General features: G+C 62.4%; 1 protein-coding gene and 1 long non-coding RNA gene across 2 annotated transcripts; both read left to right on the top strand.

Moving 5' to 3' along the window:
- The first annotated feature begins 331 nt into the window (after positions 1-331).
- Positions 332-20,296, top strand: CXXC1 (CXXC finger protein 1). The gene is made up of 11 exons (XM_075134864.1): positions 332-436; positions 552-649; positions 1,590-1,690; positions 3,363-3,478; positions 4,181-4,336; positions 5,816-5,842; positions 6,533-6,682; positions 10,693-10,800; positions 12,026-12,210; positions 16,988-17,195; positions 20,129-20,296. The coding sequence occupies exons 1-11, from the start codon at positions 434-436 to the stop codon at positions 20,294-20,296; spliced, it is 1,320 nt and encodes a 439-aa protein (XP_074990965.1). The 5' UTR covers positions 332-433.
- Positions 1,706-3,344, top strand: LOC142074349 (uncharacterized). The gene is made up of 3 exons (XR_012670587.1): positions 1,706-1,896; positions 2,022-2,714; positions 2,808-3,344. It is a non-coding gene; the product is annotated as an uncharacterized LOC142074349 (long non-coding RNA).
- Positions 20,297-24,766: the final 4,470 nt, after the last annotated feature.

Consider the following 24,766-nt stretch of genomic DNA (forward strand, 5'->3'; position numbering starts at 1 on the left):
TCCCCCCCATGTCCCCACATCCCCCCATGTCCCCCCACGTCCCCCTGTGTCCCCCCACGTCCCCCCCACATCCCCTCCATGTCCCCCCCATGTCCCCACATCCCCCCATGTCCCCCCCATGTCCCCCCCACGTCCCCCCGTGTCCCCCCAATAAACGCCCCCCGCTGCCACCACCGCTCAGGTCTCTCCATGGGGCTCCCGGCGGGGGCCGGGGACGCTTTCCCTCCCCAACATGGCCGCCCCCACTGGCCGCCGCCATTTTGCCCCCCCCGCCGTTGTATTGGGCGCCGCCATTTTGCAACGCCCCGCGCAGGCGCCGCCGCCATTTTAGCGCGTCACGGAAGCGGAAGCCGGCCACGCCCCTTCCACTTCCGGCAGTGGCGGAGCCCGGCCGCGAGCTTCCCTCGGCGACAGCGGTCGCGACAGAGCGGCGATGGTGAGGGGGGAGGGGGGCCTGGGTCCCTTTGGGGGGGGGGGGAGCTCAGGCCCTGGGGTCCCCCCCGGAGGCCCTGGGGTCCCCCCGGAGGCCCTGACGCCCCTTCCCCACGCAGGACAGCGAATTCTCGGACGCGGAGGCGGGCCCGGGGGGGGAGGAGAACGCGCCCGTGTACTGCGTGTGCCGCAAACCCGACATCAACTGCTTCATGATGTGAGGGGGGGCGGGGGGGCTTGGGGGGCCTTGGGGGGGGGTTGGGGGGCCCCCCGGGACCTTTGGGTGCTTTGGGTGGGGGCTGGGGGGCCTTAGGTGGGGGTTGGGGGGCCCCCCGGGACCTTTGAGTGCCTTGGGTGGGGGCTGGGGGGCCCCCCTGGCTGCCTGGGCCCCTTGGGTGGGGGTTGGGGGCCCCCCCTGGACCTTTGGGTGCTTTGGGTGGGGGTTGGGGGGCCCCCCCTGGACCTTTGGGTGCTTTGGGTGGGGGCTGGGGGGCCCCCCTGGATGTCTGGGCCCCTTGGGTGGGGGTTGGGGCTCCTTGGGTGGGGGTTGGGGGCCCCCCCTGGACCTTTGGGTGCTTTGGGTGGGGGTTGGGGGCCCCCCCTGGACCTTTGGGTGCTTTGGGTGGGGGTTGGGGGCCCCCCCTGGACCTTTGGGTGCCTTGGGTGGGGGTTGGGGGCCCCCCCTGGACCTTTGGGTGCTTTGGGTGCTTTGGGTGGGGGTTGGGGGCCCCCCCGGACCTTTGGATGCCTTGGGTGGGGGTTGGGGGGCCGCTCTGGACCTTTGGGTGCTTTAGGTGGGGGTTGGGGGGCCCCCTTGGACCTTTGGGTGCCTTGGGTGGGGGTTGGGGTCCCTTTGGGTGGGGGTTGGGGGGCCCCCCTGGACCTTTGGGTGCCTTGGGTGGGGGTTGGGGTCCCTTGGGTGGGGGTTGGGGGGCCCCCCTGGACCTTTGGGTGCCTTGGGTGGGGGTTGGGGTTCCTTTGGGTGGGGGTTGGGGGGCCCCCCTGGACCTTTGGGTGCCTTGGGTGGGGGTTGGGGTCCCCCTGGCTGCCTGGACCCCTTGGGTGGGGATTGAGGGGGGTCCCGGGCACCGGGATCCTTTCGGGTGGGGGATGGGGGGGGGGGGATCCCCTGGCTGAGGCGCTCCCCTCCCCCGCAGCGGGTGCGACAACTGCAACGAGTGGTTCCACGGCGACTGCATCAACATCACCGAGAAGATGGCCAAGGCCATTCGGGAGTGGTACTGCCTGCAGTGCCGGGGTGAGCCGCTTTGGGGGGCCCCGGGCGGCCGCGTCCCTTTTTTGGGGGGGCCCGGAGGCCTGGGACCCTTTTTTTGGGGGAGTTCCAGATGTTTGGGTCCCTTTTTGGGGGTGTCCCAGAGGCCTGGGTCCCTTTTTGCAGGGGTCCTGGAGACCTGGGTCCCTTTTTGGGGGGTCCCGGAGGCCTGGGACCCTTTTTTTGGGGGGGTCCCAGATGTTTGAGTCCCTTTTTGGGGGTCTCTGGACACCCAGGTCCCTTTTTGGGGGGGTCCCGGGTGCCTGGGTCCCTTTTTGGGGGGGCCCGGAGGCCTGGGTCCCTTTTTTTGGGGGAGTTCCAGATGTTTGGGTCCCTTTTTGGGGGGTCCTGGATGCCTGGGTCCCTTTTTGGGGGGTCCTGGAGGCCTGGGACCCTTTTTTTTGGGGGGGTCCCAGATGTTTGAGTCCCTTTTTGGGGGGTCTCTGGACACCCAGGTCCCTTTTTGGGGGGGTCCTGGGTGCCTGGGTCCCTTTTTGGGGGGTCCCAGATGTCTGGGACCCTTTTTAGGGGAGTCCCTGGACACCTGGGTCCCTTTTTGGGGGGTCCCTGGACACCTGGGTCCCTTTTTGGGGGGTCCCGGAGGCCTGGGACCCTTTTTTTGGGGGGGTCCCAGATGTCTGGGTCCCTTTTTGGGGGGGTCTGGGACACCTGGGTCTCTTTTTGGGGGGGTTCCGGGTGCCTGGGTCCCTTTTTGGGGGGGTCCCAGATGTCTGGGACCCTTTTTGGGGGGGTCCCTGGACACCTGGGTCCCTTTTTGGGGGGTCCTTGGACACCTGGATCCCTTTTTGGGGGGTCCCGGAGGCCTGGGACCCTTTTTTTGGGGGGGTCCCAGATGTCTGGGTCCCTTTTTGGGGGGGTCTGGGACACCTGGGTCTCTTTTTGGGGGGGTCCCGGGTGCCTGGGTCCCTTTTTGGGGGGGTCTGGGACACCTGGGTCTCTTTTTGGGGGGGTCCCGGGTGCCTGGGTCCCTTTTTGGGGGGTCCCAGATGTCTGGGACCCTTTTTAGGGGGGTCCCTGGACACCTGGGTTCCTTTTTGGGGGGTCCTTGGACACCTGGATCCCTTTTTGGGGGGTCCCGGAGGCCTGGGACCCTTTTTTTGGGGGGGTCCCAGATGTCTGGGTCCCTTTTTGGGGGGGTCTGGGACACCTGGGTCTCTTTTTGGGGGGGTCCCGGGTGCCTGGGTCCCTTTTTGGGGGGGTCTGGGACACCTGGGTCTCTTTTTGGGGGGGTTCCGGGTGCCTGGGTCCCTTTTTGGGGGGGTCCCAGATGTCTGGGACCCTTTTTGGGGGGGTCCCAGATGTCTGGGTCCCTTTTTGGGGGGTCTGGGACACCTGGGTCCCTTTTTGGGGGGGTCCTGGGTGCCTGGGTCCTTTTTAGGGGTGTCTGGGAGGCCTGGGACCCTTTTTTTGGGGGGGTCCCAGATGTCTGGGTCCCTTTTTAGGGGGGTCCTGGGTGCCTGGGTCCCTTTTTAGGGGGGTCCCGGAGACCTGGGTTCCTTTTTGGGGGGGTCCGGGACACCTGGGTCCCCCCCAGCCCCCTGGGTCCCTTTGGTGAGGGGGGTCCCTGAACCGGAGGGGTGACGGGGGAGGGGTTTCTCCCGCCCCCCCGGGTCCCGCTGAGCCCCTCCCCCCCCAGAGAAGGACCCCACCCTGGAGATCCGGTACCGCCACAAGAAATGGCGGGAGAAGGAGCGGGAACACGAGAGCGTCAAAGCCCAGGAGCTGGCGCTGGAGCAGGGCCGGGCCGCCAAGGTGGGACCCAACCCCCACCCGGGGGGCCCAACCCCCCCCCCGAGGGACCTGGGAGTCGGGGGAGGGGACCCAGCCCCCACCCGAGGGCCCCCACCCCCACCTGAGGGCCCCAACTCCCACCCGAGGGCCCCAGGAGTCAGGGGGAGGGCCCCCAACCCCCACCTGAGGGCCCCAACCCCCACATAAGGGACCCAACCCCCACCCGAGGGCCCCAACCCCCACCCGAGGGCCCCAGGAGTCAGGGGGAGGGCACCCAACCCCCACCTGAGGGCCCCAACCCCCACCTGAGGGCCCCAACCCCCACCTAAGGGACCCAACCCCCACCCGAGGGCCCCAGGAGTCGGGGGGAGGGGCCCCAACCCCCACCTGAGGGCCCCAACCCCCACCTAAGGGACCCAACCCCCACCCGAGGGCCCCAGGAGTCGGGGGGAGGGGCCCCAACCCCCACCTGAGGGCCCCAACCCCCACCTAAGGGACCCAACCCCCACCCGAGGGCCCCAGGAGTCGGGGGGAGGGGCCCCAACCCCCACCTGAGGGCCCCAACCCCCACCCGAGGGCCCCAGGAGTTGGGGGGAGGGCACCCAACCCCCACCCGAGGACCCCAGGAGTCGGGAGGAGGGGACCCAACGCCCACCCCCACCCGAGGACCCCAGGAGTCAGGGGGAGAGCACCCACCCCCCTCCCCCTCCCCCTCCCCCGCAGATCAAGCGCTCGGCCCGCATGTGCGGGGAGTGCGAGGCGTGCCGGCGCCCCGAGGACTGCGGGCAGTGCGACTTCTGCCGCGACATGAAGAAGTTCGGGGGCCCCAACAAGATCCGCCAGAAGTGCCGCCTGCGCCAGTGCCAGCTGCGCGCCCGCGTGAGTCGCCCCGCCCTCGGCGTGTGCTTGGCGTGTGCTTGGCGTGGCCTCGGCGTGGCCTCGGCGTGCGCTTAGTGGGGCGTTGGCGTGGGGTCTTAGTGTGGGGTCGCTGAGGGCTTCGTGGCTCCTTGGCGTGACCTTGGCGTGACCTTGGCGTGTCCTTGGCGTGTCCTTGGCGTGCTATTAGCATGTGCTTGGCGTGGCCTCGGCGTGCGCTTAGTGGGGCGTTGGCGTGGGGTCTTAGTGTGGGGTCGCTGAGGGCTTCGTGGCTCATTGGAGTGTCCTTAGTACCTCCTTAGCGTGTTCTTAGCATGTCCTTAACGTGTTCTTAGCGTGCTATTAGCACGTGCTTGGCATGGCCTTGGCGTGCGCTTAGTGGGGCGTTGGCGTGGGGTCTTAGTGTGGGGTCGCTGAGGGCTTCGTGGCTCATTGGCGTGTCCTTAGCATGTCCTTGGCATGTCCTTAGCATGTCCTTAACATGTTCTTAGCGTGCTATTAGGATGCGCTTGGCATGGCCCTAGCGTGTGCTTAGTGGGGCGTTAGCGTGGGGTTTTAATGTGGGGTCGGTGAGGGCTTTGTGGCTCGTTAGCGTGGCTTTAGCGTGTTGTTGGTGTGGTTTTAGCATGTCCTTAGCGTGCCATTAGCGTGTGCTTGGTGTGGCCTTGGCGTGCGCTTAGTGGGGCGTTAGCGTGGGGTTTTAGTGTGGGGTCGGTGAGGGCTTCGTGGCTCCTTAGCGTGTCCTTAGTGCCTCCTTAACGTGTTCTTGGCATGTCCTTAACGTGTCCTTAGCGTGCTATTGGCATGTGCTTGGCATGGTCTTGGCGTGTGCTTAGTGGGGCGTTAGCGTGGGGTCTTAGTGTGGGGTCGGTGAGGGCTTTGTGGCTCGTTAGTGTGGCTTTAGCGTGTTGTTGGCATGTCCTTAGGATGTCCTTAGCGTGTTCTTAGCATGTGTTTAGCATGCCGTTAGCATGTAGTTGGCGTGGCCTCGGCATGCGCTTAGTGGGGTGTTAGCGTGGGGTCTTAGTGTGGGGTCGGTGAGGGCTTCGTGGCTCGTTAGCGTGGCTTTAGCGCGTTGTTGGTGGGGCTTTAGCGTGTCCTTAGCGTGTCATTAGTGTGTCCTTAGCGTGCGCTTGGTGTGTGCTTAGTGTGGCTTTAGCGTGGGGTTTTAGTGTGGGGTCAGTGAGTGCTTTATGGCTCCTTAGCGTGTCCTTAGCGTGTCCTTAGCGTGTCCGTGTTATTTGCGTGCTTTTAGCATGCGTTCAGTGTAGAGCTAAGCGTGTGCTTACCGTGTGCTGGGTTTTGGGGTGGTTTCGGGGGGTGGGTGGTCCTGGGGTGGGGGGTGGCCCCCCCCCGTGTCCCTGGCGTGTCCTTGCCGTGTCCTTGCCGTGTCCTTGCCGTGTCCTTGCCGTGTCCCTGACATGTCCTTGCCGTGTCCCTGACGTGTTCTTGCCGTGTCCTTGCCGTGTCGCCCCCCCCCAGGAGTCCTACAAGTACTTCCCCACCTCGGTGAGTCGCCCGCACCCCTGGGTGCCCTTGGGGGGGGGGTCCCGGATGCCTGGGTGCCCCCCGGGTGGGGGTGGGGCTGATGCCAGGTCCCCCCGGGGTGGGGGTGGGGGTGGGGTGCTGGCTCTCCCGACACCCGGGTGCCTTGGGGGTTGATTTGGGGGGGGTCTGGGTGCTCCCAGGGGGGTAGGGGGGGGGCCTGGGTGCCCTGGGGGTGCAGTGGGGGGGGGTCTGGGTGCTCCCAGGGGTGGGGGTGGGGGTCTGGGTGCCTTGGGGGTGCGGGGGGGGGGGTCTGGGTGCCCTGGGGGTGCAGTGGGGGGGGGTCTGGGTGCCTTGGGGGTGCAGGGGGGGGGTCTGGGTGCTCCCAGGGGTGTGTGGGGGGGGTCTGGGTGCCCTGGGGGTGCAGTGGGGGGGGGTCTGGGTGCCCCCAGGGTTGCAGTGAGGGGGGGGTCAGGGTGTCCCCAATACCTGGGTGCCCCCAGGGGTGCAGTGGGAGGGGTCTGGGTGCAGTGGGTGGGGGTCTGGGTGCCCCCAACACCTGGGTGCCCCCGGGGGTGCAGTGGGGGGGGGGTCTGGGTATCCCCAACGCCTTCGTGCCCCCAGGGTTGCATTGGGGGGGGGGAGGGGGTCTCATGGGTGCCCCGGGGGGTTGGGGGGTGCCGGCCGTCTGGGTGGGTGCTGACCCCCCCCCAGCTGGCGCGGGGGCGCGAGGGGGAGCTGGAGCTGCTGAAGGAGCAGCTGGGGGCGGCGGGGCCCCCCGAGAACCTCTCGGACGAGGAGCTGCCCCTCGACCCCCGGCTCTACCAGGAGCTCTGCGCCGGCGCCTTCGACGAGCACGGCCTGGTGAGTCACCCCGAATCCTCCCCCTGCAGCACCCCCAAATCCTTCCCTGCCACACCCCCCCCCCCCCAAATTTTAGCTTAGGAACCCCAAATCCCCTTGGAACCGCCCCAAAACGCCCCCAATTTGGGGTTGAGGAGCGCAAATCCCTTCCAAAGGGCCAGGGAGGAGCTCTAGGTCTGCTCGGCAAAGCCCAAATCCCCCCTCAATCGCCCCAAAAGTGGGGTTCAGGGACCCCAAATCCTCCCGAATTGCCCCAAAATGGACTTTGGGGACCCCAAATCCCCCCAGAATTGCCCCAAAATGGACTTTGGGGACCCCACATTCCTCAGAATAGCCCCAAAATGGACTTTAGGGACCTCAAATCCCCCCTGAATCGCCCCAAAAATGGGGTTCAGGGACCCCAAATCCTCCCGATTTGCCCAAAATGGACTTTGGGGACCCCAAATTCCCCCAGAATTGCCCCAAAATGGACTTTGGGGACCCCAAATTCCCCCAGAATCGCCCCAAAATGGACTTTAGGGACCCCAAATCCCCCCTGAATCGCCCCAAAAATGGGGTTCAGGGACCCCAAATCCCCCCGAATTGCCCCAAAATGGATTTTGGGGACACCAAATCCCCCCAGAATTGCCCCAAAATGGACTTTGGGGACCCCAAATTCCCCCAGAATTGCCCCAAAATGGACTTTGGGGACCCCAAATCCCCTCTGAATCGCCCCAAAAATGGGGTTCAGGGACCCCAAATCCCCCCGAATTGCCCAAAATGGACTTTGGGGACCCCAAATCCCTCCAGAATTGCCCCAAAATGGACTTTAGGGACCCCACATTCCTCAGAATAGCCCCAAAATGGACTTTGGGGACCCCAAATCCCCCCAGAATCACCCCAAAAAGGACTTTGGGGATCTCAAATCTCCCCGAATTGCCCAAAATGGACTTGGGGGACCCCAAATCCTTCCAGAATCACCCCAAAATGGACTTTAGGGATCCCAAATTCCCCCACAATTGCCCCAAAATGGAGTTTGGGGACCCCAAATTCTTGCGGAATAGCCCCAAAATAGAGTTCGGGAACCCCAAATCCCCCCAGAATTGCCTCAAAATGGACTTTGGAGACCCCAAATCTCCCCAGAATTACCCCAAAAAGGACTTTGGGGACCCCAAATTCCCCCCAAATTGCCCCAAAATGGACTTCAGGAACCCCAAATCTCCCCAAAATTGCCCCAAAATACCCCAAATTCTGTGCTAAGGACCCCAAATCCCCCCTGAATCCCCCCAAAAAGGACTTTGGGGACCCCAAATCTCCCCGAATTGCCCCAAAATGGGCTTGGGGGACCCCAAATTCCCCCCCGAATTGCCCCAAAATGGAGTTTGGGGACCCCAATTCCCCCCAAATTGCCTCCAAATGCCCCAAATTCTGTGCTGAGAACCCCAAATCCCCCCCGAATTGCCCCAAAATGGATTTCGGGGACCCCAAATCCCCCCCGAATTGCCCCAAAATGGGACTTGGGGACCCCAGATTCCCCCCAAATTCCTCAAAATAGACTTCAGGAACCCCAAATCTTCCCAGAATTACCCCAAAATGGGGTTCAGGGACCCCAAATCCCCCCGAATTGCCCTAAAACGGACTTGGGGGACCCCAGATCCCCCCACAATCACCCCAAAATGGACTTTGGGGACCCCAAATCTCCCCAAAATTGCCCTAAAATGCCCCAAATTCTGTGCTAAGGACCCCAAATCCCCCAAAATTGCCCCAAAATGGACTCGGGGGACCCCAAATCCCCCCAGAATCCCCCCAAAATGGCTCTGCTTTGCCCCGGGGCCCCCCAAATCCCCCCCCAAATTGCCTTAAAACCCCCCAAATCCTGGCCCGGGGCCCCCAGGTCACCCCCCCGCCTCACAACACGTTTGCCTCCCGGCGTGTTCTTAGCGTGTCAAGGCGTGATCATCGCGCGTCGGGGCGCGGTTTCAGCCTCGAGGCGTTTTCTGCGCGTTTGGGCCTTTTCTGGCCGGCTTTAGCGTGTTGGGGCACGCGTTAGCCGTGTCCAGGCGTGTTTTTAGCGTGTCAGAGTCATGTCTTAATCGGGTCAGAGCACGTTTCTGCGTGTTAAGGCGTGTTTTTAGCCTGTGAAGGCGTGGTTTCAGTCTGTAAAGGGACATTTTGAGCGTGTAAAGGCGTGTTTTTAGCATGTAAAGGCGTATTTTTAGCATGTAAAGCGTGTCAGAGTCGTGTCTTAATCGGGTCAGAGCATGTTTCTGCCTGTAAAGGCGTGTTTTTAGCCTGTAAAGGCGTGTTTTTAGCGTGTAAAGGCGTGTTTTCAGTCTGTAAAGGGACGTTTTGAGCATGTAAAGGCATGTTTTTAACATGTAAAGGCGTATTTTTAGCATGTAAAGCCAGTCAGAGTCATGTCTTAATCGGGTCAGGGCACGTTTCTGCGTGTTAAGGCGTGTTCTTGTGCCTACAGGCGTGTTTTTAGCGGGTAAAGGCGTGTTTTTAGCGGGTGAAGGCGTGTTTTTAGCGGGTGAAGGCGTGTTTTTAGCGGGTGAAGGCGTGTTTTTAGTCTGTAAAGGGACGTTTTGAGCATGTAAAGGCGTGTTTTTAGCATGTAAAGGCGTATTTTTAGCATGTAAAGGGTGTCAGAATCATGTCTTAACCGGGTCAGAGCACGTTTCTGCGTGTTAAGGCGTGTTCTTGTGCCTACAGGCGTGGTTTTAGCGTGTAAAGGCATGGTTTTAGCGTGTAAAGGCATGGTTTTAGCGTGTAAAGGCGTGTTTTCAGCACGTAAAGGTGTTTTAGGCACATCGAGGCATGTTTTTAGCGTGTAAAGGCGCGTCTTAGAGGCGTTGAAACACGTTTTAGCACGTAAGGGCACGTTTTAAGCGCATCAAGGCGTGCTTTTGGCATGTAAAGGCGTGTTTGTAGCATGTGGAGGCATGCTTTAGCACGCAAAGGCGTGTTTTAAGTGCATCGAGGCACGTATTTAACGCCTAAAAGCGTGTTTCAAGCGTGTCAGGGTATGGTTTCAGTTTGCAAACGTGTATTAAGCGTGTTGAGGCATGTTTTCATGTGTAAAGGCAATTTTACAGTGCGCCAAGGCATGTTTTAGCATGTAAACGCATGATTTAAGCGTGTCGAGGCACGTGTTTGGCACGCGAAGGCGCGTTTTAAGTCCATTGAGGCACAATTTTAGCATGTAAAAGCGTGTTGTTAATGTGACAGAGCATGTTTTTAGCATGTAGCCACGTATTTTAAGCAGAGCGAGGCGTGTTTTAGCGTGCGAAGGGTCTTGCGGTGCGTCGAGGCGTGTTTTTAGCGTGTAAAGGCGCGTTGGAAGCACGTGGAGCCTTGCTTTTAGCACGTAAATAGGCGCTTTAGCGTGTTGAGGCACGCTTTTAGCGTGTAAATGCATGTTTTAAGAGCGTTGAAGCGTGTTTTTAACACCTAAAGCTGCGTTTTAACATGTTGAGGTATGTTTTTAGCATGTAAAGATGTGTTTTAGCATGTTGAGGCATGTTTTTAGCGTGTAAATGCACGTTTTAAGTGCGTTGAAGCGTGTTTTTAACACGTAACGGCGTGTTTTAGCACGTTGAGGCGTGTTTTTAGCACGTAAAGACGCGTTTTAGCATGTTGAGGCGTGTTTTTAGCGTGTCAAGACGTGTTTTAGCATGTCGACGACTGCTTTTAGCATGTAAACACATTTTGAATGCGTTGAAGCGTGCTTTTAGCACGTAAACACGTGTTTTGAGCGCGCTGAAGCGCGTTTTTAACATGTTTCAAGCGTCTCAAGGCGTGTTTTTAGCGTGTGAGCACATTTTAAGCACGCCAAGACACGTTTTGGCGTGCGAAGTCGCGTTTCAGGCACACGGAGACGCGTTTTTAGCAGGGTCGAGGCGTGTTTTTGCGGGTCGAGGCGTGTTTTTGCGGGTCGAGGCGTGTTTTTGCGGGTCGAGGCGTGTTTTTGCGGGTCGAGGCGTGTTTCTGCGGTGCTGAGGCGTGTTTTTGGCGTGTTCCCGGCGCAGCCGTGGCTCAGCGACCCCGAGGACGCCCCCTTCCTCGACCCCGTCCTGCGCAAACGCGCCGTCAAGGTGAAGCACGTCAAGCGGCGGGAGAAGAAGTCGGACAAAAAGGTGCTTACTGGGAGTTACTGGGAGTTACTGGGAGGGATCCTGGGAGCGCCGGGTGGGCGCTGGGAGGTGCTGGTGGGGTTTTGGTGGGCGCTGGGAGGTGCTGGTGGGGTTTTGGTGGGCGCTGGGAGCTACTGGTGGGGTTCTGGTGGTTGCTGGGATGCCGTTGGGGTTACTGGGAGTCACTGGGATGCCCTGAGGTTTACTGGGAGGGCCACTGGGAGGTACTGGGAGGGCTTCTGGTGGTCCCTGGGAGCTCCTGGTGGTCCTTGGGAGCCTGATTGGTGTGAGCTGGGGGTTACTGGGAGCCACTGGGATGCCCTGAGGTTTACTGGGAGGTACTGGGAGGGCTTCTGGTGGTCCCTGGGAGCTCCTGGTGGTCCTTGGGAGCCTGACTGGTGTGAGCTGGGGGTTACTGGGAGCCACGGGGATGTCCTGAGAGTTACTGGGAACTACTGGGAGTGCTTGAGGCGTACTGGGAGGCCCCGGGTGTTAGTGGGAGGCCCCGAGGGTTACTGGGAGGGCTAGCGGGAGCTACTGGGAGCTACTGGGAGTCCTTGAGGCGTACTGGGAGGCCCCGGGTGTTAGTGGGAGGCCCCGAGGGTTACTGGGAGGGCTAGCGGGAGCTACTGGGAGCCACTGGGAGGGCTCCTGGAAGCTCTGGGTGGGCTCGTGGTGATCCCTGGGAGCCTTACTGGTGTGAACTGGGAGGTACTGGGTGTTCCTGGGGGTTGTTGGGAGCTACTGGGAGTCCCCAAGGGTTACTGGGAGGCCCTGAGAGTTACTGTGAGGGTCACTGGGGTGTACTGGGAGGGCTCCTGGGAGCTCTGGGTGAGCTCCTGGTGATCCCTGGGAGCCTTACTGGTGTGAACTGGGAGCTACTGGGAGTCCTTCAGGCGTACTGGGAGGCCCCGGGCGTTACTGGGAGGCCCCGAGGGTTACTGGGAGGGCTACTGGGAGCCACTGGAAGGGCTCCTGGGAGCTCTGGGTGAACTCGTGGTGATCCCTGGGAGCCTTACTGGTTTGAACTGGGACCTTCTGGGGGTTATTGGGAGGTACTGGGAGTCCTTGAGGCATACTGGGAGACCCCGGGCGTTACTGGGATGCCCCGAGGATTACTGGGAGGGCCAACGGGAGCTACTGGGAGCCACTAGGACCCCCTCCTGGCGGTCTCCCGGTGCTCCCTGGGCCCTTACTGGTGCTTACTGGTGCGTACTGGTGGCGGCAGAAGGAGGAGCGCTACAAGCGGCACCGGCAGAAGCCGCGGCACCGGGAGCGCAGCCGCCACCCCGAGCGCCCCGACGCCCGCGACCCCGCCGGGCTGGGCCAGTGCCTGGGCCCCGGCTGCACCCGCCCCGCCCGGCCCCCCTCCAAGTACTGCAGCGAGGCCTGCGGCGTCAAGCTGGCCGCCAAGTGAGTACGGACCAGTACGGACCAGTATAAACCAGTACGGACCAGTATAGATCCATACGGAGCGGTATGGAGGGCAGTGGACCCGTGTGATGCCCCGGTTATCCGAGTAGTAGGGGGAGGATGGTGGTGTTGAGCTGGCTGCCGAATGAGGACAGACCAGTATAGACCAGTACAGGCCGGTATAGACCAGTACGGACCAGTATGAACCAGTACGGACCAGTATAGACCCATAGGGAGTGGTATGGAGGGCAGTGGACCCGTGTGATGCCCCGGTTATCCGAGTAGTAGGGGGAGGATGATGGCATTGAGCTGGCTGCCAAGTGAGGGCAGACCAGTATAGACCAGTACAGGCCGGTATAGACCAGTACGGACCAGTATGAACCAGTACGGACCAGTATAGACCCATAGGGAGTGGTATGGAGGGCAGTGGACCCGTGTGATGCCCCGGTTATCCAAGTAGTAGGGGGAGGATGGTGGTGTTGAGCTGGCTGCCGAATGAGGACAGACCAGTATAGACCACTACAGGCCGGTATAGACCAGTACGGACCAGTGTGAACCAGTACGGACCAGTATAGACCCATACGGAGCAGTATGGAGGGCAGTGGACCAGTGTGATGCCCTGGTTATCCAAGTAGTAGGGGGAGGATGGTGGTGTTGAGCTGGCTGCCAAGTGAGGGCAGACCAGTATAGACCAGTACGGACCAGTATAAACCAGTACGGACCAGTATAGATCCATAGGGAGCGGTATGGAGGGCAGTGGACCCGTGTGATGCCCCGGTTATCCGAGTAGTAGGGGGAGGATGGTGGTGTTGAGCTGGCTGCCGAATGAGGGCAGACCAGTATAGACCAGTACAGACCAGTATAAACCAGTACGGACCAGTATAGAACCACACAGAGCAGTATGGAGGACAGGAGACCTGTGTGATGTCCTGGTCGTCCAAGTACTGGTGGGAGGATGGCGGTGTTGAGCTGGCTGCCAAGTGAGGACAGACCGGTACAGACCAGTATGGACCAGTACAGACCAGTATGGACCAGTACAGACCAGTATAGACCAACACAGAGCAGTATGGAGGGCAGGAGACCCGTGTGATGCCTCGGTCATCTGAGTAGTGGAGGGAGGATGGTGGTGTTGAGCTGGCTGCCGAATGAGGGCAGACCAGTATAGACCAGTACAGACCAGTATAAACCAGTACGGACCAGTATAGACCCACACAGAGCAGTATGGAGGGCAGTGGACCCGTGTGATGCCCCGGTTATCCAAGTAGTAGGGGGAGGATGGTGGTGTTGAGCTGGCTGCCAAGTGAGGGCAGACCAGTATAGACCAGTACAGACCAGTATAAACCAGTACAGACCAGTGTAAACCAGTATGGACCAGTATAGACCCACACAGAGCAGTATGGAGGGCAGGAGACCTGTGTGATGTCCTGGTCGTCCAAGTACTGGTGGGAGGATGGCGGTGTTGAGCTGGCTGTCAAATGAGAACAGACTGGTACAGACCAGTATAGACCAGTACAGACCAGTATAGACCAATACAGACCAGTATAGACCAACACAGAGCAGTATGGAGAGCAGGAGACCCGTGTGATGCCTCGGTCATCTGAGTAGTGTAGGGAGGATGGTGGTGTTGAGCTGGCTGCCGAATGAGGGCAGACCAGTATAGACCAGTACAGGCCGGTACAGACCAGTACGGACCAGTATGAACCAGTACGGACCAGTATAGACCCATAGGGAGCGGTATGGAGGGCAGTGGACCTGTGTGATGCCCCGGTTATCCAAGTAGTAGGGGGAGGATGGTGGTGTTGAGCTGGCTGCCGAATGAGGACAGACCAGTATAGACCAGTACAGGCCGGTATAGACCAGTACGGACCAGTATGAACCAGTACGGACCAGTATAGACCCATAGGGAGCGGTATGGAGGGCAGTGGACCCGTGTGATGCCCCGGTTATCCAAGTAGTAGGGGGAGGATGATGGCATTGAGCTGGCTGCCAAGTGAGGGCAGACCAGTATAGACCAGTACAGACCAGTATAAACCAGTACGGACCAGTATAGAACCACACAGAGCAGCATGGAGGACAGGAGACCTGTGTGATGTCCTGGTCGTCCAAGTACTGGTGGGAGGATGGCGGTGTTGAGCTGGCTGCCAAGTGAGGACAGACCGGTACAGACCAGTATGGACCAGTACAGACCAGTATGGACCAGTACAGACCAGTATAGACCAATACAGACCAGTATAGACCAACACAGAGCAGTATGGAGAGCAGGAGACCCGTGTGATGCCTCGGTCATCTGAGTAGTGGAGGGAGGATGGTGGTGTTGCGCTGGCTGCCGAATGAGGGCAGACCAGTATAGACCAGTACAGACCAGTATGAACCAGTACGGACCAGTATAGACCCACACAGAGCAGTATGGAGGGCAGTGGACCCGTGTGATGCCCCGGTTATCCAAGTAGTAGGGGGAGGATGGTGGTGTTGAGCTGGTTGCCGAATGAGGACAGACCAGTATAGACCAGTACAGGCTGGTATAGACCAGTACGGACCAGTATGAACCAGTACGGACCAGTATAGACCCATATGGAGCGGTATGGAGGGCAGTGGACCTGTGTGATGCCCCAGTTATCCAAGTAGTAGGGGGAAGATGGTGGTGTTGAGCTGGCTGCCAAGTGAGGGCAGACCAGTATAGACCAGTACAGACCAGTATAGACCAGTACAGACCAGTATAGATCAACACAGAGCAGTATGGAGGACAGGAGACCCGTGTGATGCCCCGGTCATCCGAGTAGTGGAGGGAGGATGGTGGTGTCGAGCTGGCTGCCAAATGAGGACAGACCAGTACGGACCAGTACAGACCAGTACAGACCAGTATGTATCTGTAAAGACCAATATAGACCAGTATAGACCAGTATGCAGTACCACGGGGTGTGGTAACCCAGTATGGGTGTTGGGTTAGCTGAGTACGGGGGGAGGGCGGTGGTGTGGAGCTGGATGTCAAGTGAGCGTAGACCAGTATAGACCAGTATGGGCCAGTATAGACCAGTATAGACCAGTATGGGCCAGTATAGACCAGTATAGACCCACCAGCATAGGGCAGGCCCCCTGCCGTTGCGAGAGCGGATCCCCCGGTGGATCCCGGGGTGGCGCAGGGTGGGGGGAACCCCCCGGGTGCCCCATTGACCCCCCCGCCCTCCCCTGGATCCCAGCCGGATCTACTGGATCCTGGCGCAGCGGATCCCCCCCCCCCCTATTCCGGGGATCCCGGGGTCCTGGGGCAGGGGGGCCACCCCGGGGTGCCCCTGTTCACCCCATCCCCCACCCGATCCCACAGCCGGATCTACGAGATCCTGCCGCAACGGATCCAGCAGCGGATCCCTCACCCGATCCCGGGGATCCTGGGTTCCTGGAGCAGGGGGGCCACCCTGGGGTGCCCCCATTCACTGCATCCCCCACCTGATCCTGCAGCCGGATCTACGAGATCCTGCCGCAGCGGGTCCAGCAGCGGATCCCTCGCCAGATCCCAGGGATCCCGGGGTCCTGGAGTGGCAGGGACACCCCGGGGTGCTCCTGTTCACCCTGTCCCCACCCAATGCCAAAGCTGGATCTAGCAGATCCTGCCACAGCAGATCCAGCAGCGGATCCCTCACCTGATCCCAGGGATCCCGGGGTCCTGGAGCAGCAGGGACACGCCGGGGTGCCCCGGTTCACCCCATCCCCCACCCGATCCCACAGCCGGATCTATGAGATCCTGCCGCAGCGGATCCCTCACCCGATCCCAGGGATCCTGGGGTCCTGGAGCGGCAGGGACACCCCGGGGTGCTCCTGTTCACCCTGTCCCCACCCAATGCCAAAGCTGGATCTAGCAGATCCTGCCACAGCGGATCCAGCAGTGGATCCCTCACCCGATCCCGGGGATCCCGGGGTCCTGGAGCAGCGGGGCCACCCCGGGGTGCCCCCATTCACCCCTTCCCCCCCGATCCCGCAGGCGGATCTATGAGATCCTGCCGCAACGGATCCAGCAGCGGATCCCTCACCCGATCCCGGGGATCCTGGGTTCCTGGAGCAGCGGGGCCACCCTGGGGTGCCCCCATTCACCCCTTCGCCCCCTGATCCCGCAGCCGGATCTACGAGATCCTGCCACAGCGGATCCAGCAGCGGATCCCTCACCAGATCCCAGGGATCCCGGGGTCCTGGAGCAGCAGGGACACCCCGGGGTGCTCCTGTTCACCCTGTCCCCACCCAATGCCAAAGCTGGATCTAGCAGATCCTGCCACAGCGGATCCAGCAGTGGATCCCTCACCCGATCCCGGGGATCTTGGGGTCCTGGAGCAGCGTGGCCACCCCGGGGTGCCCCCGTTCACCCCATCCCCCCCTGATCCCGGGGTCCTGGGGCAGGGGGGCCACCCCGGGGTGCCCTGGTTCACCCCATCCCCCCCCCTTCCCCATCCCGCAGCCGGATCTACGAGATCCTGCCACAGCGGATCCAGCAGCGGATCCCTCACCAGATCCCAGGGATCCCGGGGTCCTGGAGCAGCAGGGACACCCCGGGGTGCTCCTGTTCACCCTGTCCCCACCCAATGCCAAAGCTGGATCTAGCAGATCCTGCCACAGCGGATCCAGCAGCGGATCCCTCACCTGATCCCGGGGATCCCGGGGTCCTGGAGCAGCAGGGCCACCCTGAGGTGCCCCCATTCACCCCATCCCCCCCCGATCCCGGGGTCCTGGGGCAGGGGGGGCCACCCCGGGGTGCCCCGGTTCACCCCATCCCCCTTCCCCGATCCCGCAGCCGGATCTACGAGATCCTGCCGCAGCGGATCCAGCAGTGGCAGCAGAGCCCCTGCGTGGCGGAGGAGCACGGGAAGCGGCTGCTGGAGCGGATCCGGCGGGAGCAGCACCAGGCCCGGCTGCGGCTGCAGGAGATGGAGCGGCGCTTCCACGAGCTGGAGGGGCTGATCGCCCGCGCCAAGGGGCACCCGCCCCGCGAGGACGAGGAGGTGGGCGACACCCCCCTGGCACCCCAACACCCCCCCCCCCCCCCAACCCCCCGGGGCCCCTCGAATCCCTAAACCCCGCCCCCAAACTCCAGGGGCCCCCCTGAACCCCTTAACCCCCTCCAAACCCCTGGGGCCCCCCCAAACCCCTTAACCCCCCCCCAACCCCCTGGGGCCCCTCAAATCCCTAAACCCCGCCCCCAAACTCCAGGGGCCCCCCTGAACCCCTTAACCCCCTCCAAACCCCTGGGGCCCCCCCAAACCCCTTAACCCCCCCCCCCAACCCCCTGGGGCCCCCCCTGAACCCCTTAACCCCCCCCCAAACTCCAGGGGCCCCCCTGAACCCCTAAACCCCCTCCAAACCCCTGGGGCCCCCCCAAACCCCTTAACCCCCCCCCCAAACTCCAGGGGCCCCCCTGAACCCCTTAACCCCCTCCAAACCCCTGGGGCCCCCCCAAACCCCTTAACCCCCCCCCCCAACCCCCTGGGGCCCCCCGAATCCCTAAACCCCCCCCCCAAACTCCAGGGGCCCCCCAAACCCCTTAACCCCCCCCCCCAACCCCCTGGGGCCCCCCGAATCCCTAAACCCCGCCCCCAAACTCCAGGGACCCCCCAAACCCCTTAACCCCCCCCAACCCCCTGGGGCCCCCCCTGAACCCCTTAACCCCCCTCCAAACTCCAGGGGCCCCCCTGAACCCCTTAACCCCCTCCAAACCCCTGGGGCCCCCCCAAACCCCTTAACCCCCCCCCAACCCCCTGGGGCCCCTCGAATCCCTAAACCCCGCCCCCAAACTCCAGGGGCCCCCCAAACCCCGTAACCCCCCCCCAACCCCCTGGGGCCCCCCGAATCTCTTAACACCCCCCCCCAATTCTTGGGTGCCCCCTGAATCCCTTAACCCCCCCCAACCCCCTGGGGCCCCCCCCGAACCCCTTAACCCCCCCCCCAAACTCCAGGGGCCCCCCTGAACCCCTAAACCCCCCCCAACCCCCTGGGGCCCCCCCTGAACCCCTTAACCCCCCCCCCAAACTCCAGGGGCCCCCCTGAACCCCTTAACCCCCTCCAAACCCCTGGGGCCCCCCAAACCCCTTAACCCCCCCCCCCAAACTCCAGGGACCCCCCTGAACCCCTTAACGCCCTCCAAACCCCTGGGGCCCCCCCAAACCCCTTAACCCCCCCCCCCAACCCCCTGGGGCCCCTCGAATCCCTAAACCCCCCCCCCAAACTCCAGGGGCCCCCCAAAACCCCGTAACCCCCCCCCAACCCCCTGGGGCCCCCCCGAATCTCTTAACACCCCCTCCCAATTCTTGGGTGCCCCCTGAATCCCTTAACCCCCCCCAACCCCCTGGGGCCCCCCCTGAACCCCTTAACCCCCCCCCCAAACTCCAGGGGCCCCCCTGAACCCCTTAACCCCCTCCAAACCCCTGGGGCCCCCCCAAACCCCTTAACCCCCCCCCAACCCCCTGGGGCCCCCCCTGAACCCCTTAACCCCCCCCCCCAAACTCCAGGGCCCCCCTGAACCCCTAAACCCCCTCCAAACCCCTGGGGCCCCCCCAAACCCCTTAACCCCCCCCCCCCAAACTCCAGGGGCCCCCCTGAACCCCTTAACCCCCTCCAAACCCCTGGGGCCCCCCCAAACCCCTTAACCCCCCCCCCAACCCCCTGGGGCCCCTCAAATCCCTAAACCCCCCCCCCAAAGTCCAGGGGCCCCCCAAACCCCTTAACCCCCCCCAACCTCTTGGGGCCCCCCCCGAATCTCTTAACACCCCCCCCCAATTCTTGGGTGCCCCCTGAATCCCTTAACCCCCCCCAACCCCCTGGGGCCCCCCCAAACCCCTTAACCCCCCCCCCCAACCCCCTGGGGCCCCCCGAATCCCTAAACCCCGCCCCCAAAGTCCAGGGGCCCCCCTGAACCCCTTAACGCCCTCCAAACCCCTGGGGCCCCCCCAAACCCCTTAACCCCCCCCCAACCCCCTGGGGCCCCTGAATCCCTAAACCCTGCCCCCAAACTCCAGGGGCCCCCCTGAACCCCTAAACCCCCCCCAAACCCCTTAACCTCCCCCCCCAACCTCCAGGGGCCCCCCTGAACCCCTTAACCCCCCCCCAACCCCCTGGGGCCCCCCCAAACCCCTTAACCCCCCCCCAACCCCCTGGGGCCCCCCCGAATCTCTTAACCCCCCCAAACTCTTGGGTGCCCCCCGAATCTCTTAACCCCCCCCCCCAATTCTTGGGTGCCCCCTGAATCCCTTACCACCCCCCCCCGAACCCCTGGTCAGCCCCAAACCCCTGGGGGCCCCCCAAACCCCTGGGTCCCCCGAATCCCTTAAACCCCCCCCCCAAACTCCAGGGTCCCCCCAAATCCCTAAACCCCCCTCCCAAACCCCTGGGGCCCCCCCAACCCCCTGGGGCCCCCCCGAATCTCTTAACCCCCCCCCCCAAACTCTTGGGTGCCCCCCGAACCCCTTAACCCCCCCAACCCCCTGGGGCCCCCCGAATCTCTTAACCCCCCCCAACTCTTGGGTGCCCCCCAAACCCCTGGGTCCCCCCCGAACCTCTGGGGACCCCCAAACCCCTGGGTCCCCCAAATCCCTAAACCCCCCCCCCACCCCCCCGGCGCCCTCCCTAAACCCCCCCCAAACCCCTGGGGCCCCCCAAATCCCTTAATCCCCCCCTCCCAAACTCCGGGGTCCCCCCACACCCCTTAACCCCCCCCCCCCAAACCCCCGGGGGCCCCCCCAAACCCCTGGGGTCCCCCCCCCAGACCCTTGGGTGCCCCAAACCCCCCCCCCCCCCCGACCTTTGGGTGCCCCCCCCGCACCCCTTAACCCCCCCTCCCCCCACCTTTACCTTCCCCCCCACCCCCCCACCCCCTCCCCCACCCTCTGGGTCCCCCCTGAACCCCCAAACCCCCCCGGTTTCGGGGTCCCCCCCCCCCCAGAGCACGGAGGGTGACAGCGAGGACACGGACCTGCAGATCTTCTGCGTCTCCTGCGGCCACCCCATCAACCCCAAGGTGGCCCTGCGCCATATGGAGCGCTGCTACGCCAAGGTACCTATAGCCTATAGGTGCCCCCGGGAGGCGGAGACCCCCCCCTTGGCTCTATAGGGGCCATATGGACCCCGGTCCGGGGCTCTATAGGGGATAGAGGGGCTTCTAATGGGGCTGTAGGGGATGTATGGATCCTGGTGTGGGGTGCTATAGGGGATATAGGGGCCATATGGACCCGGGTCCGGAGCTCTATAGGGGATAGAGAGCTTCTAAGGGGGCTGTAGGGGCTGTATGGATCCTGGTCTGGGGTGCTATAGGGGATATAGGAGCTCTCTGGGGGCCATAGGGGCCATATGGACCCCAGTCTGGGGCTCTATAGGGGATAGAGAGCTTCTTGGGGGGCTGTAGGGGATGTATGGGTCCTGGTCTGGGGCTCTATAGGGGATAGAGGGCTTCTAAGTGGGCTGTAGGGGCTGTATGGATCCTGGTCTGGGGCGCTATAGGGGATATAGGGGCCATATGGACCCCGGTGAGGGGCTCTATAGGGGATAGAGAGCTTCTAAGTGGGCTGTAGGGGATGTATGGGTCGTGGTCTGGGGCGCTATAGGGGATATAGGGGCCATATGGACCCTGGTCCGGGGCTCTATAGGGGATAGAGGGCTTCTTGGGGGGCTTGTAGGGGATGTATGGATCCTGGTCTGGGGCGCTCTAGGGGATATAGGGGCCATATGGACCCCGGTCCGGGGCTCTATAGGGGATAGAGGGCTTCTTGGGGGGCTGTAGGGGATGTATGGGTCCTGGTCTGGGGCGCTATAGGGGATAGAGGGCTTCTAAGTGGGCTGTAGGGGATGTATGGATCCTGGTCTGGGGCGCTATAGGGGATATAGGGGCCATATGGACCCCGGTCCGGGGCTCTATAGGGGATAGAGGGGCTTCTCGGGGGGCTGTAGGGGATGTATGGGTCCTGGTCTGGGGCGCTATAGGGGATATAGGGGCCATATGGACCCCGGTCCGGGGCTCTATAGGGGATAGAGGGCTTCTCGGGGGGCTGTAGGGGATGTATGGGTCCTGGTCTGGGGCTCTATAGGGGATAGAGGGCTTCTAAGTGGGCTGTAGGGGATGTATGGATCCTGGTCTGGGGCGCTATAGGGGATATAAGGGCCATATGGACCCCGGTCTGGGGCTCTATAGGGGATAGAGGGCTTCTTGGGGGGCTGTAGGGGATGTATGGGTCCTGGTCTGGGGCGCTATAGGGGATATAGGGGCCATATGGACCCCGGTTTGGGGCTCTATAGGGGATAGAGGACTTCTTGGGGGGCTGTAGGGGATGTATGGGTCCTGGTCTGGGGCGCTCTAGGGGATATAGGGGCCATATGGACCCCGGTCCGGGGCTCTATAGGGGATAGAGGGGCTTCTAATGGGGCTGTAGGGGATGTATGGGTCCTGGTCTGGGGCGCTATAGGGGATATAGGGGCCATATGGACCCCGGTCTGGGGCTCTATAGGGGATAGAGAGCTTCTTGGGGGGCTGTAGGGGATGTATGGGTCCTGGTCTGGGGCTCTATAGGGGATAGAGGGCTTCTAAGTGGGCTGTAGGGGATGTATGGATCCTGGTCTGGGGCGCTATAGGGGATATAGGGGCCATATGGACCCCGGTCTGGGGCTCTATAGGGGATAGAGGGCTTCTTGGGGGGCTGTAGGGGATGTATGGGTCCTGGTCTGGGGCGCTCTAGGGGATATAGGGGCCATATGGACCCGGGTCCAGAGCTCTATAGGGGATAGAGAGCTTCTAAGGGGGCTGTAGGGGCTGTATGGATCCTGGTCTGGGGTGCTATAGGGGATATAGGAGCTCTCTGGGGGCCATAGGGGCCATATGGACCCCAGTCCGGGGCTCTATAGGGGATAGAGGGCTTCTTGGGGGGCTGTAGGGGATGTATGGGTCCTGGTCTGGGGCGCTCTAGGGGATATAGGGGCCATATGGACCCGGGTCCAGAGCTCTATAGGGGATAGAGAGCTTCTAAGGGGGCTGTAGGCGCTGTATGGATCCTGGTCTGGGGTGCTATAGGGGATATAGGAGCTCTCTGGGGGCCATAGGGGCCATATGGACCCCAGTCCGGGGCTCTATAGGGGATAGAGAGCTTCTTGGGGGGCTGTAGGGGATGTATGGGTCCTGGTCTGGGGCGCTATAGGGGATATAGGGGCCATATGGACCCCGGTCCGGGGCTCTATAGGGGATAGAGGGGCTTCTTGGGGGGCTGTAGGGGATGTATGGATCCTGGTCTGGGGCGCTCTAGGGGATATAGGGGCCATATGGACCCCGGTCCGGGGCTCTATAGGGGATAGAGAGCTTCTTGGGGGGCTGTAGGGGATGTATGGGTCCTGGTCTGGGGCGCTATAGGGGATATAGGGGCCATATGGACCCCGGTCCGGGGCTCTATAGGGGATAGAGAGCTTCTTGGGGGGCTGTAGGGGATGTATGGGTCCTGGTCTGGGGCGCTATAGGGGATATAGGGGCCATATGGACCCCGGTCCGGGGCTCTATAGGGGATAGAGGGCTTCTTGGGGGGCTGTAGGGGATGTATGGATCCTGGTCTGGGGCTCTATAGGGGATAGAGGGCTTCTAAGTGGGCTGTAGGGGATGTATGGATCCTGGTCTGGGGCGCTATAGGGGATATAGGGGCCATATGGACCCCGGTCTGGGGCTCTATAGGGGATAGAGGGGCTTCTCGGGGGGCTGTAGGGGATGTATGGGTCTTGGTCTGGGGCGCTATAGGGGATATAGGAGCCATATGGACCCCAGTCCGGGGCTCTATAGGGGATAGAGAGCTTCTTGGGGGGCTGTAGTGGATGTATGGATCCTGGTCTGGGGTGCTATAGGGGATATAGGGGCCATATCGACCGCAGTCCGGGGCTCTATAGGGGATAGAGGGCTTCTTGGGGGGCTGTAGGGGATGTATGGATCCTGGTCTGGGGCACTATAGGGGATATAGGGGCCATATGGACCCCGGTCTGGGGCTCTATAGGGGATAGAGAGCTTCTTGGGGGGCTGTAGGGGATGTATGGGTCCTGGTCTGGGGCACTATAGGGGATATACGGGCCATATCGACCCCGGTCCGGGGCTCTATAGGGGATAGAGAGCTGCTAAGGGGGCTCTAGGGGACGTATGGATTCTGGTTTGGGGCGCTATAGGGGATAGAGGGGCTCTCTGGAGGCCATAGGAGCCATACGGACCCCAGTCTGGGACTCTATAGGGGATAGAGAGCTGCTCTGAGGGCTGTAGGGGCCATACGCACTCTGGTCTTGGGCGCTATAGGGGATATAGGAGCTCTCTAGGGGCCATAGAACCTGTATGGATCTTGATCTGGGGCGCTATAGGGGATATAGGGGCTTTCGGGAGGCTGTAGGGGCCATACGGACTCTGGTCTTGGCTGCTATAGGGGATAGAGGGGCTCTCTGCGAGCCGTGGGGGCCGTATGGATCCTGGTGTTGGGCTCTATAGGGGCTATAGGGCCTCCCTGGGGTCTCTAGGAGCCATACGGACCCCACTATGGGGCTCTATAGAACCTCTGTGGAGGCTATAGGGGACACACAGACCCTGCTCTGGGGCTCTATAGGGGCTATAGAAGCTCTCCGGCGGCTATAGGGGCCATACAAACCCCGCGGTGGGGCTCTGTAGGGGCTATAGGGCCTCCCTGGGGGCTAGAGGAGCCATACGGACCCCCACTATGGGGCTCTATAGGGGCTCTAGGGCCTCCCTGGGGACTCTAGGGGCCATACGGCCCCCACTATGGGGCTCTATAGGGGCTCTAGGGCCTCCCTGGGGGCTCTAGGGGCCATACGGCCCCCACTATGGGGCTCTATAGGGGCTCTAGGGCCTCCCTGGGGGCTCTAGGGGCCATACGGCCCCCACTATGGGGCTCTATAGGGGCTCTAGGGCTTCCCTGGGGGCTCTAGGGGCCATACGGACCCCGCTATGGGGCTCTATAGGGGCTCTAGGGCCTCCCTGGGGGCTCTAGGGGCCATACGGACCCCGCTATGGGGCTCTATAGGGGCTATAGGGCCTCCCTGGGGGCTCTAGGGGCCATACGGACCCCGCTATGGGGCTGTATAGGGGCTATAGGGTCTCCCTGGGGGCTCTAGGGGCCATACGGACCCCGCTATGGGGCTCTATAGGGGCTATAGGGTCTCCCTGGGGGCTCTAGGGGCCATACGGCCCCCGCTATGGGGCTCTATAGGGGCTCTAGGGCCTCCCTGGGGGCTCTAGGGGCCATACGGCCCCCACTATGGGGCTCTATAGGGGCTCTAGGGCCTCCCTGGGGGCTCTAGGGGCCATACGGACCCCGCTATGGGGCTCTATAGGGGCTCTAGGGCCTCCCTGGGGGCTCTAGGGGCCATAGGGACCCCACTATGGGGCTCTATAGGGGCTCTAGGGCCTCCCTGGGGGCTCTAGGGGCCATACGACCCCCACTATGGGGCTCTATAGGGGCTCTAGGGCCTCCCTGGGGGCTCTAGGGGCCATAGGGACCCCACTATGGGGCTCTATAGGGGCTCTAGGGCCTCCCTGGGGGCTCTAGGGGCCATACGGCCC

This window comes from Calonectris borealis, chromosome 34 (assembly GCF_964195595.1).
Source record: "Calonectris borealis chromosome 34, bCalBor7.hap1.2, whole genome shotgun sequence".
NCBI lineage: Eukaryota > Metazoa > Chordata > Aves > Procellariiformes > Procellariidae > Calonectris > Calonectris borealis.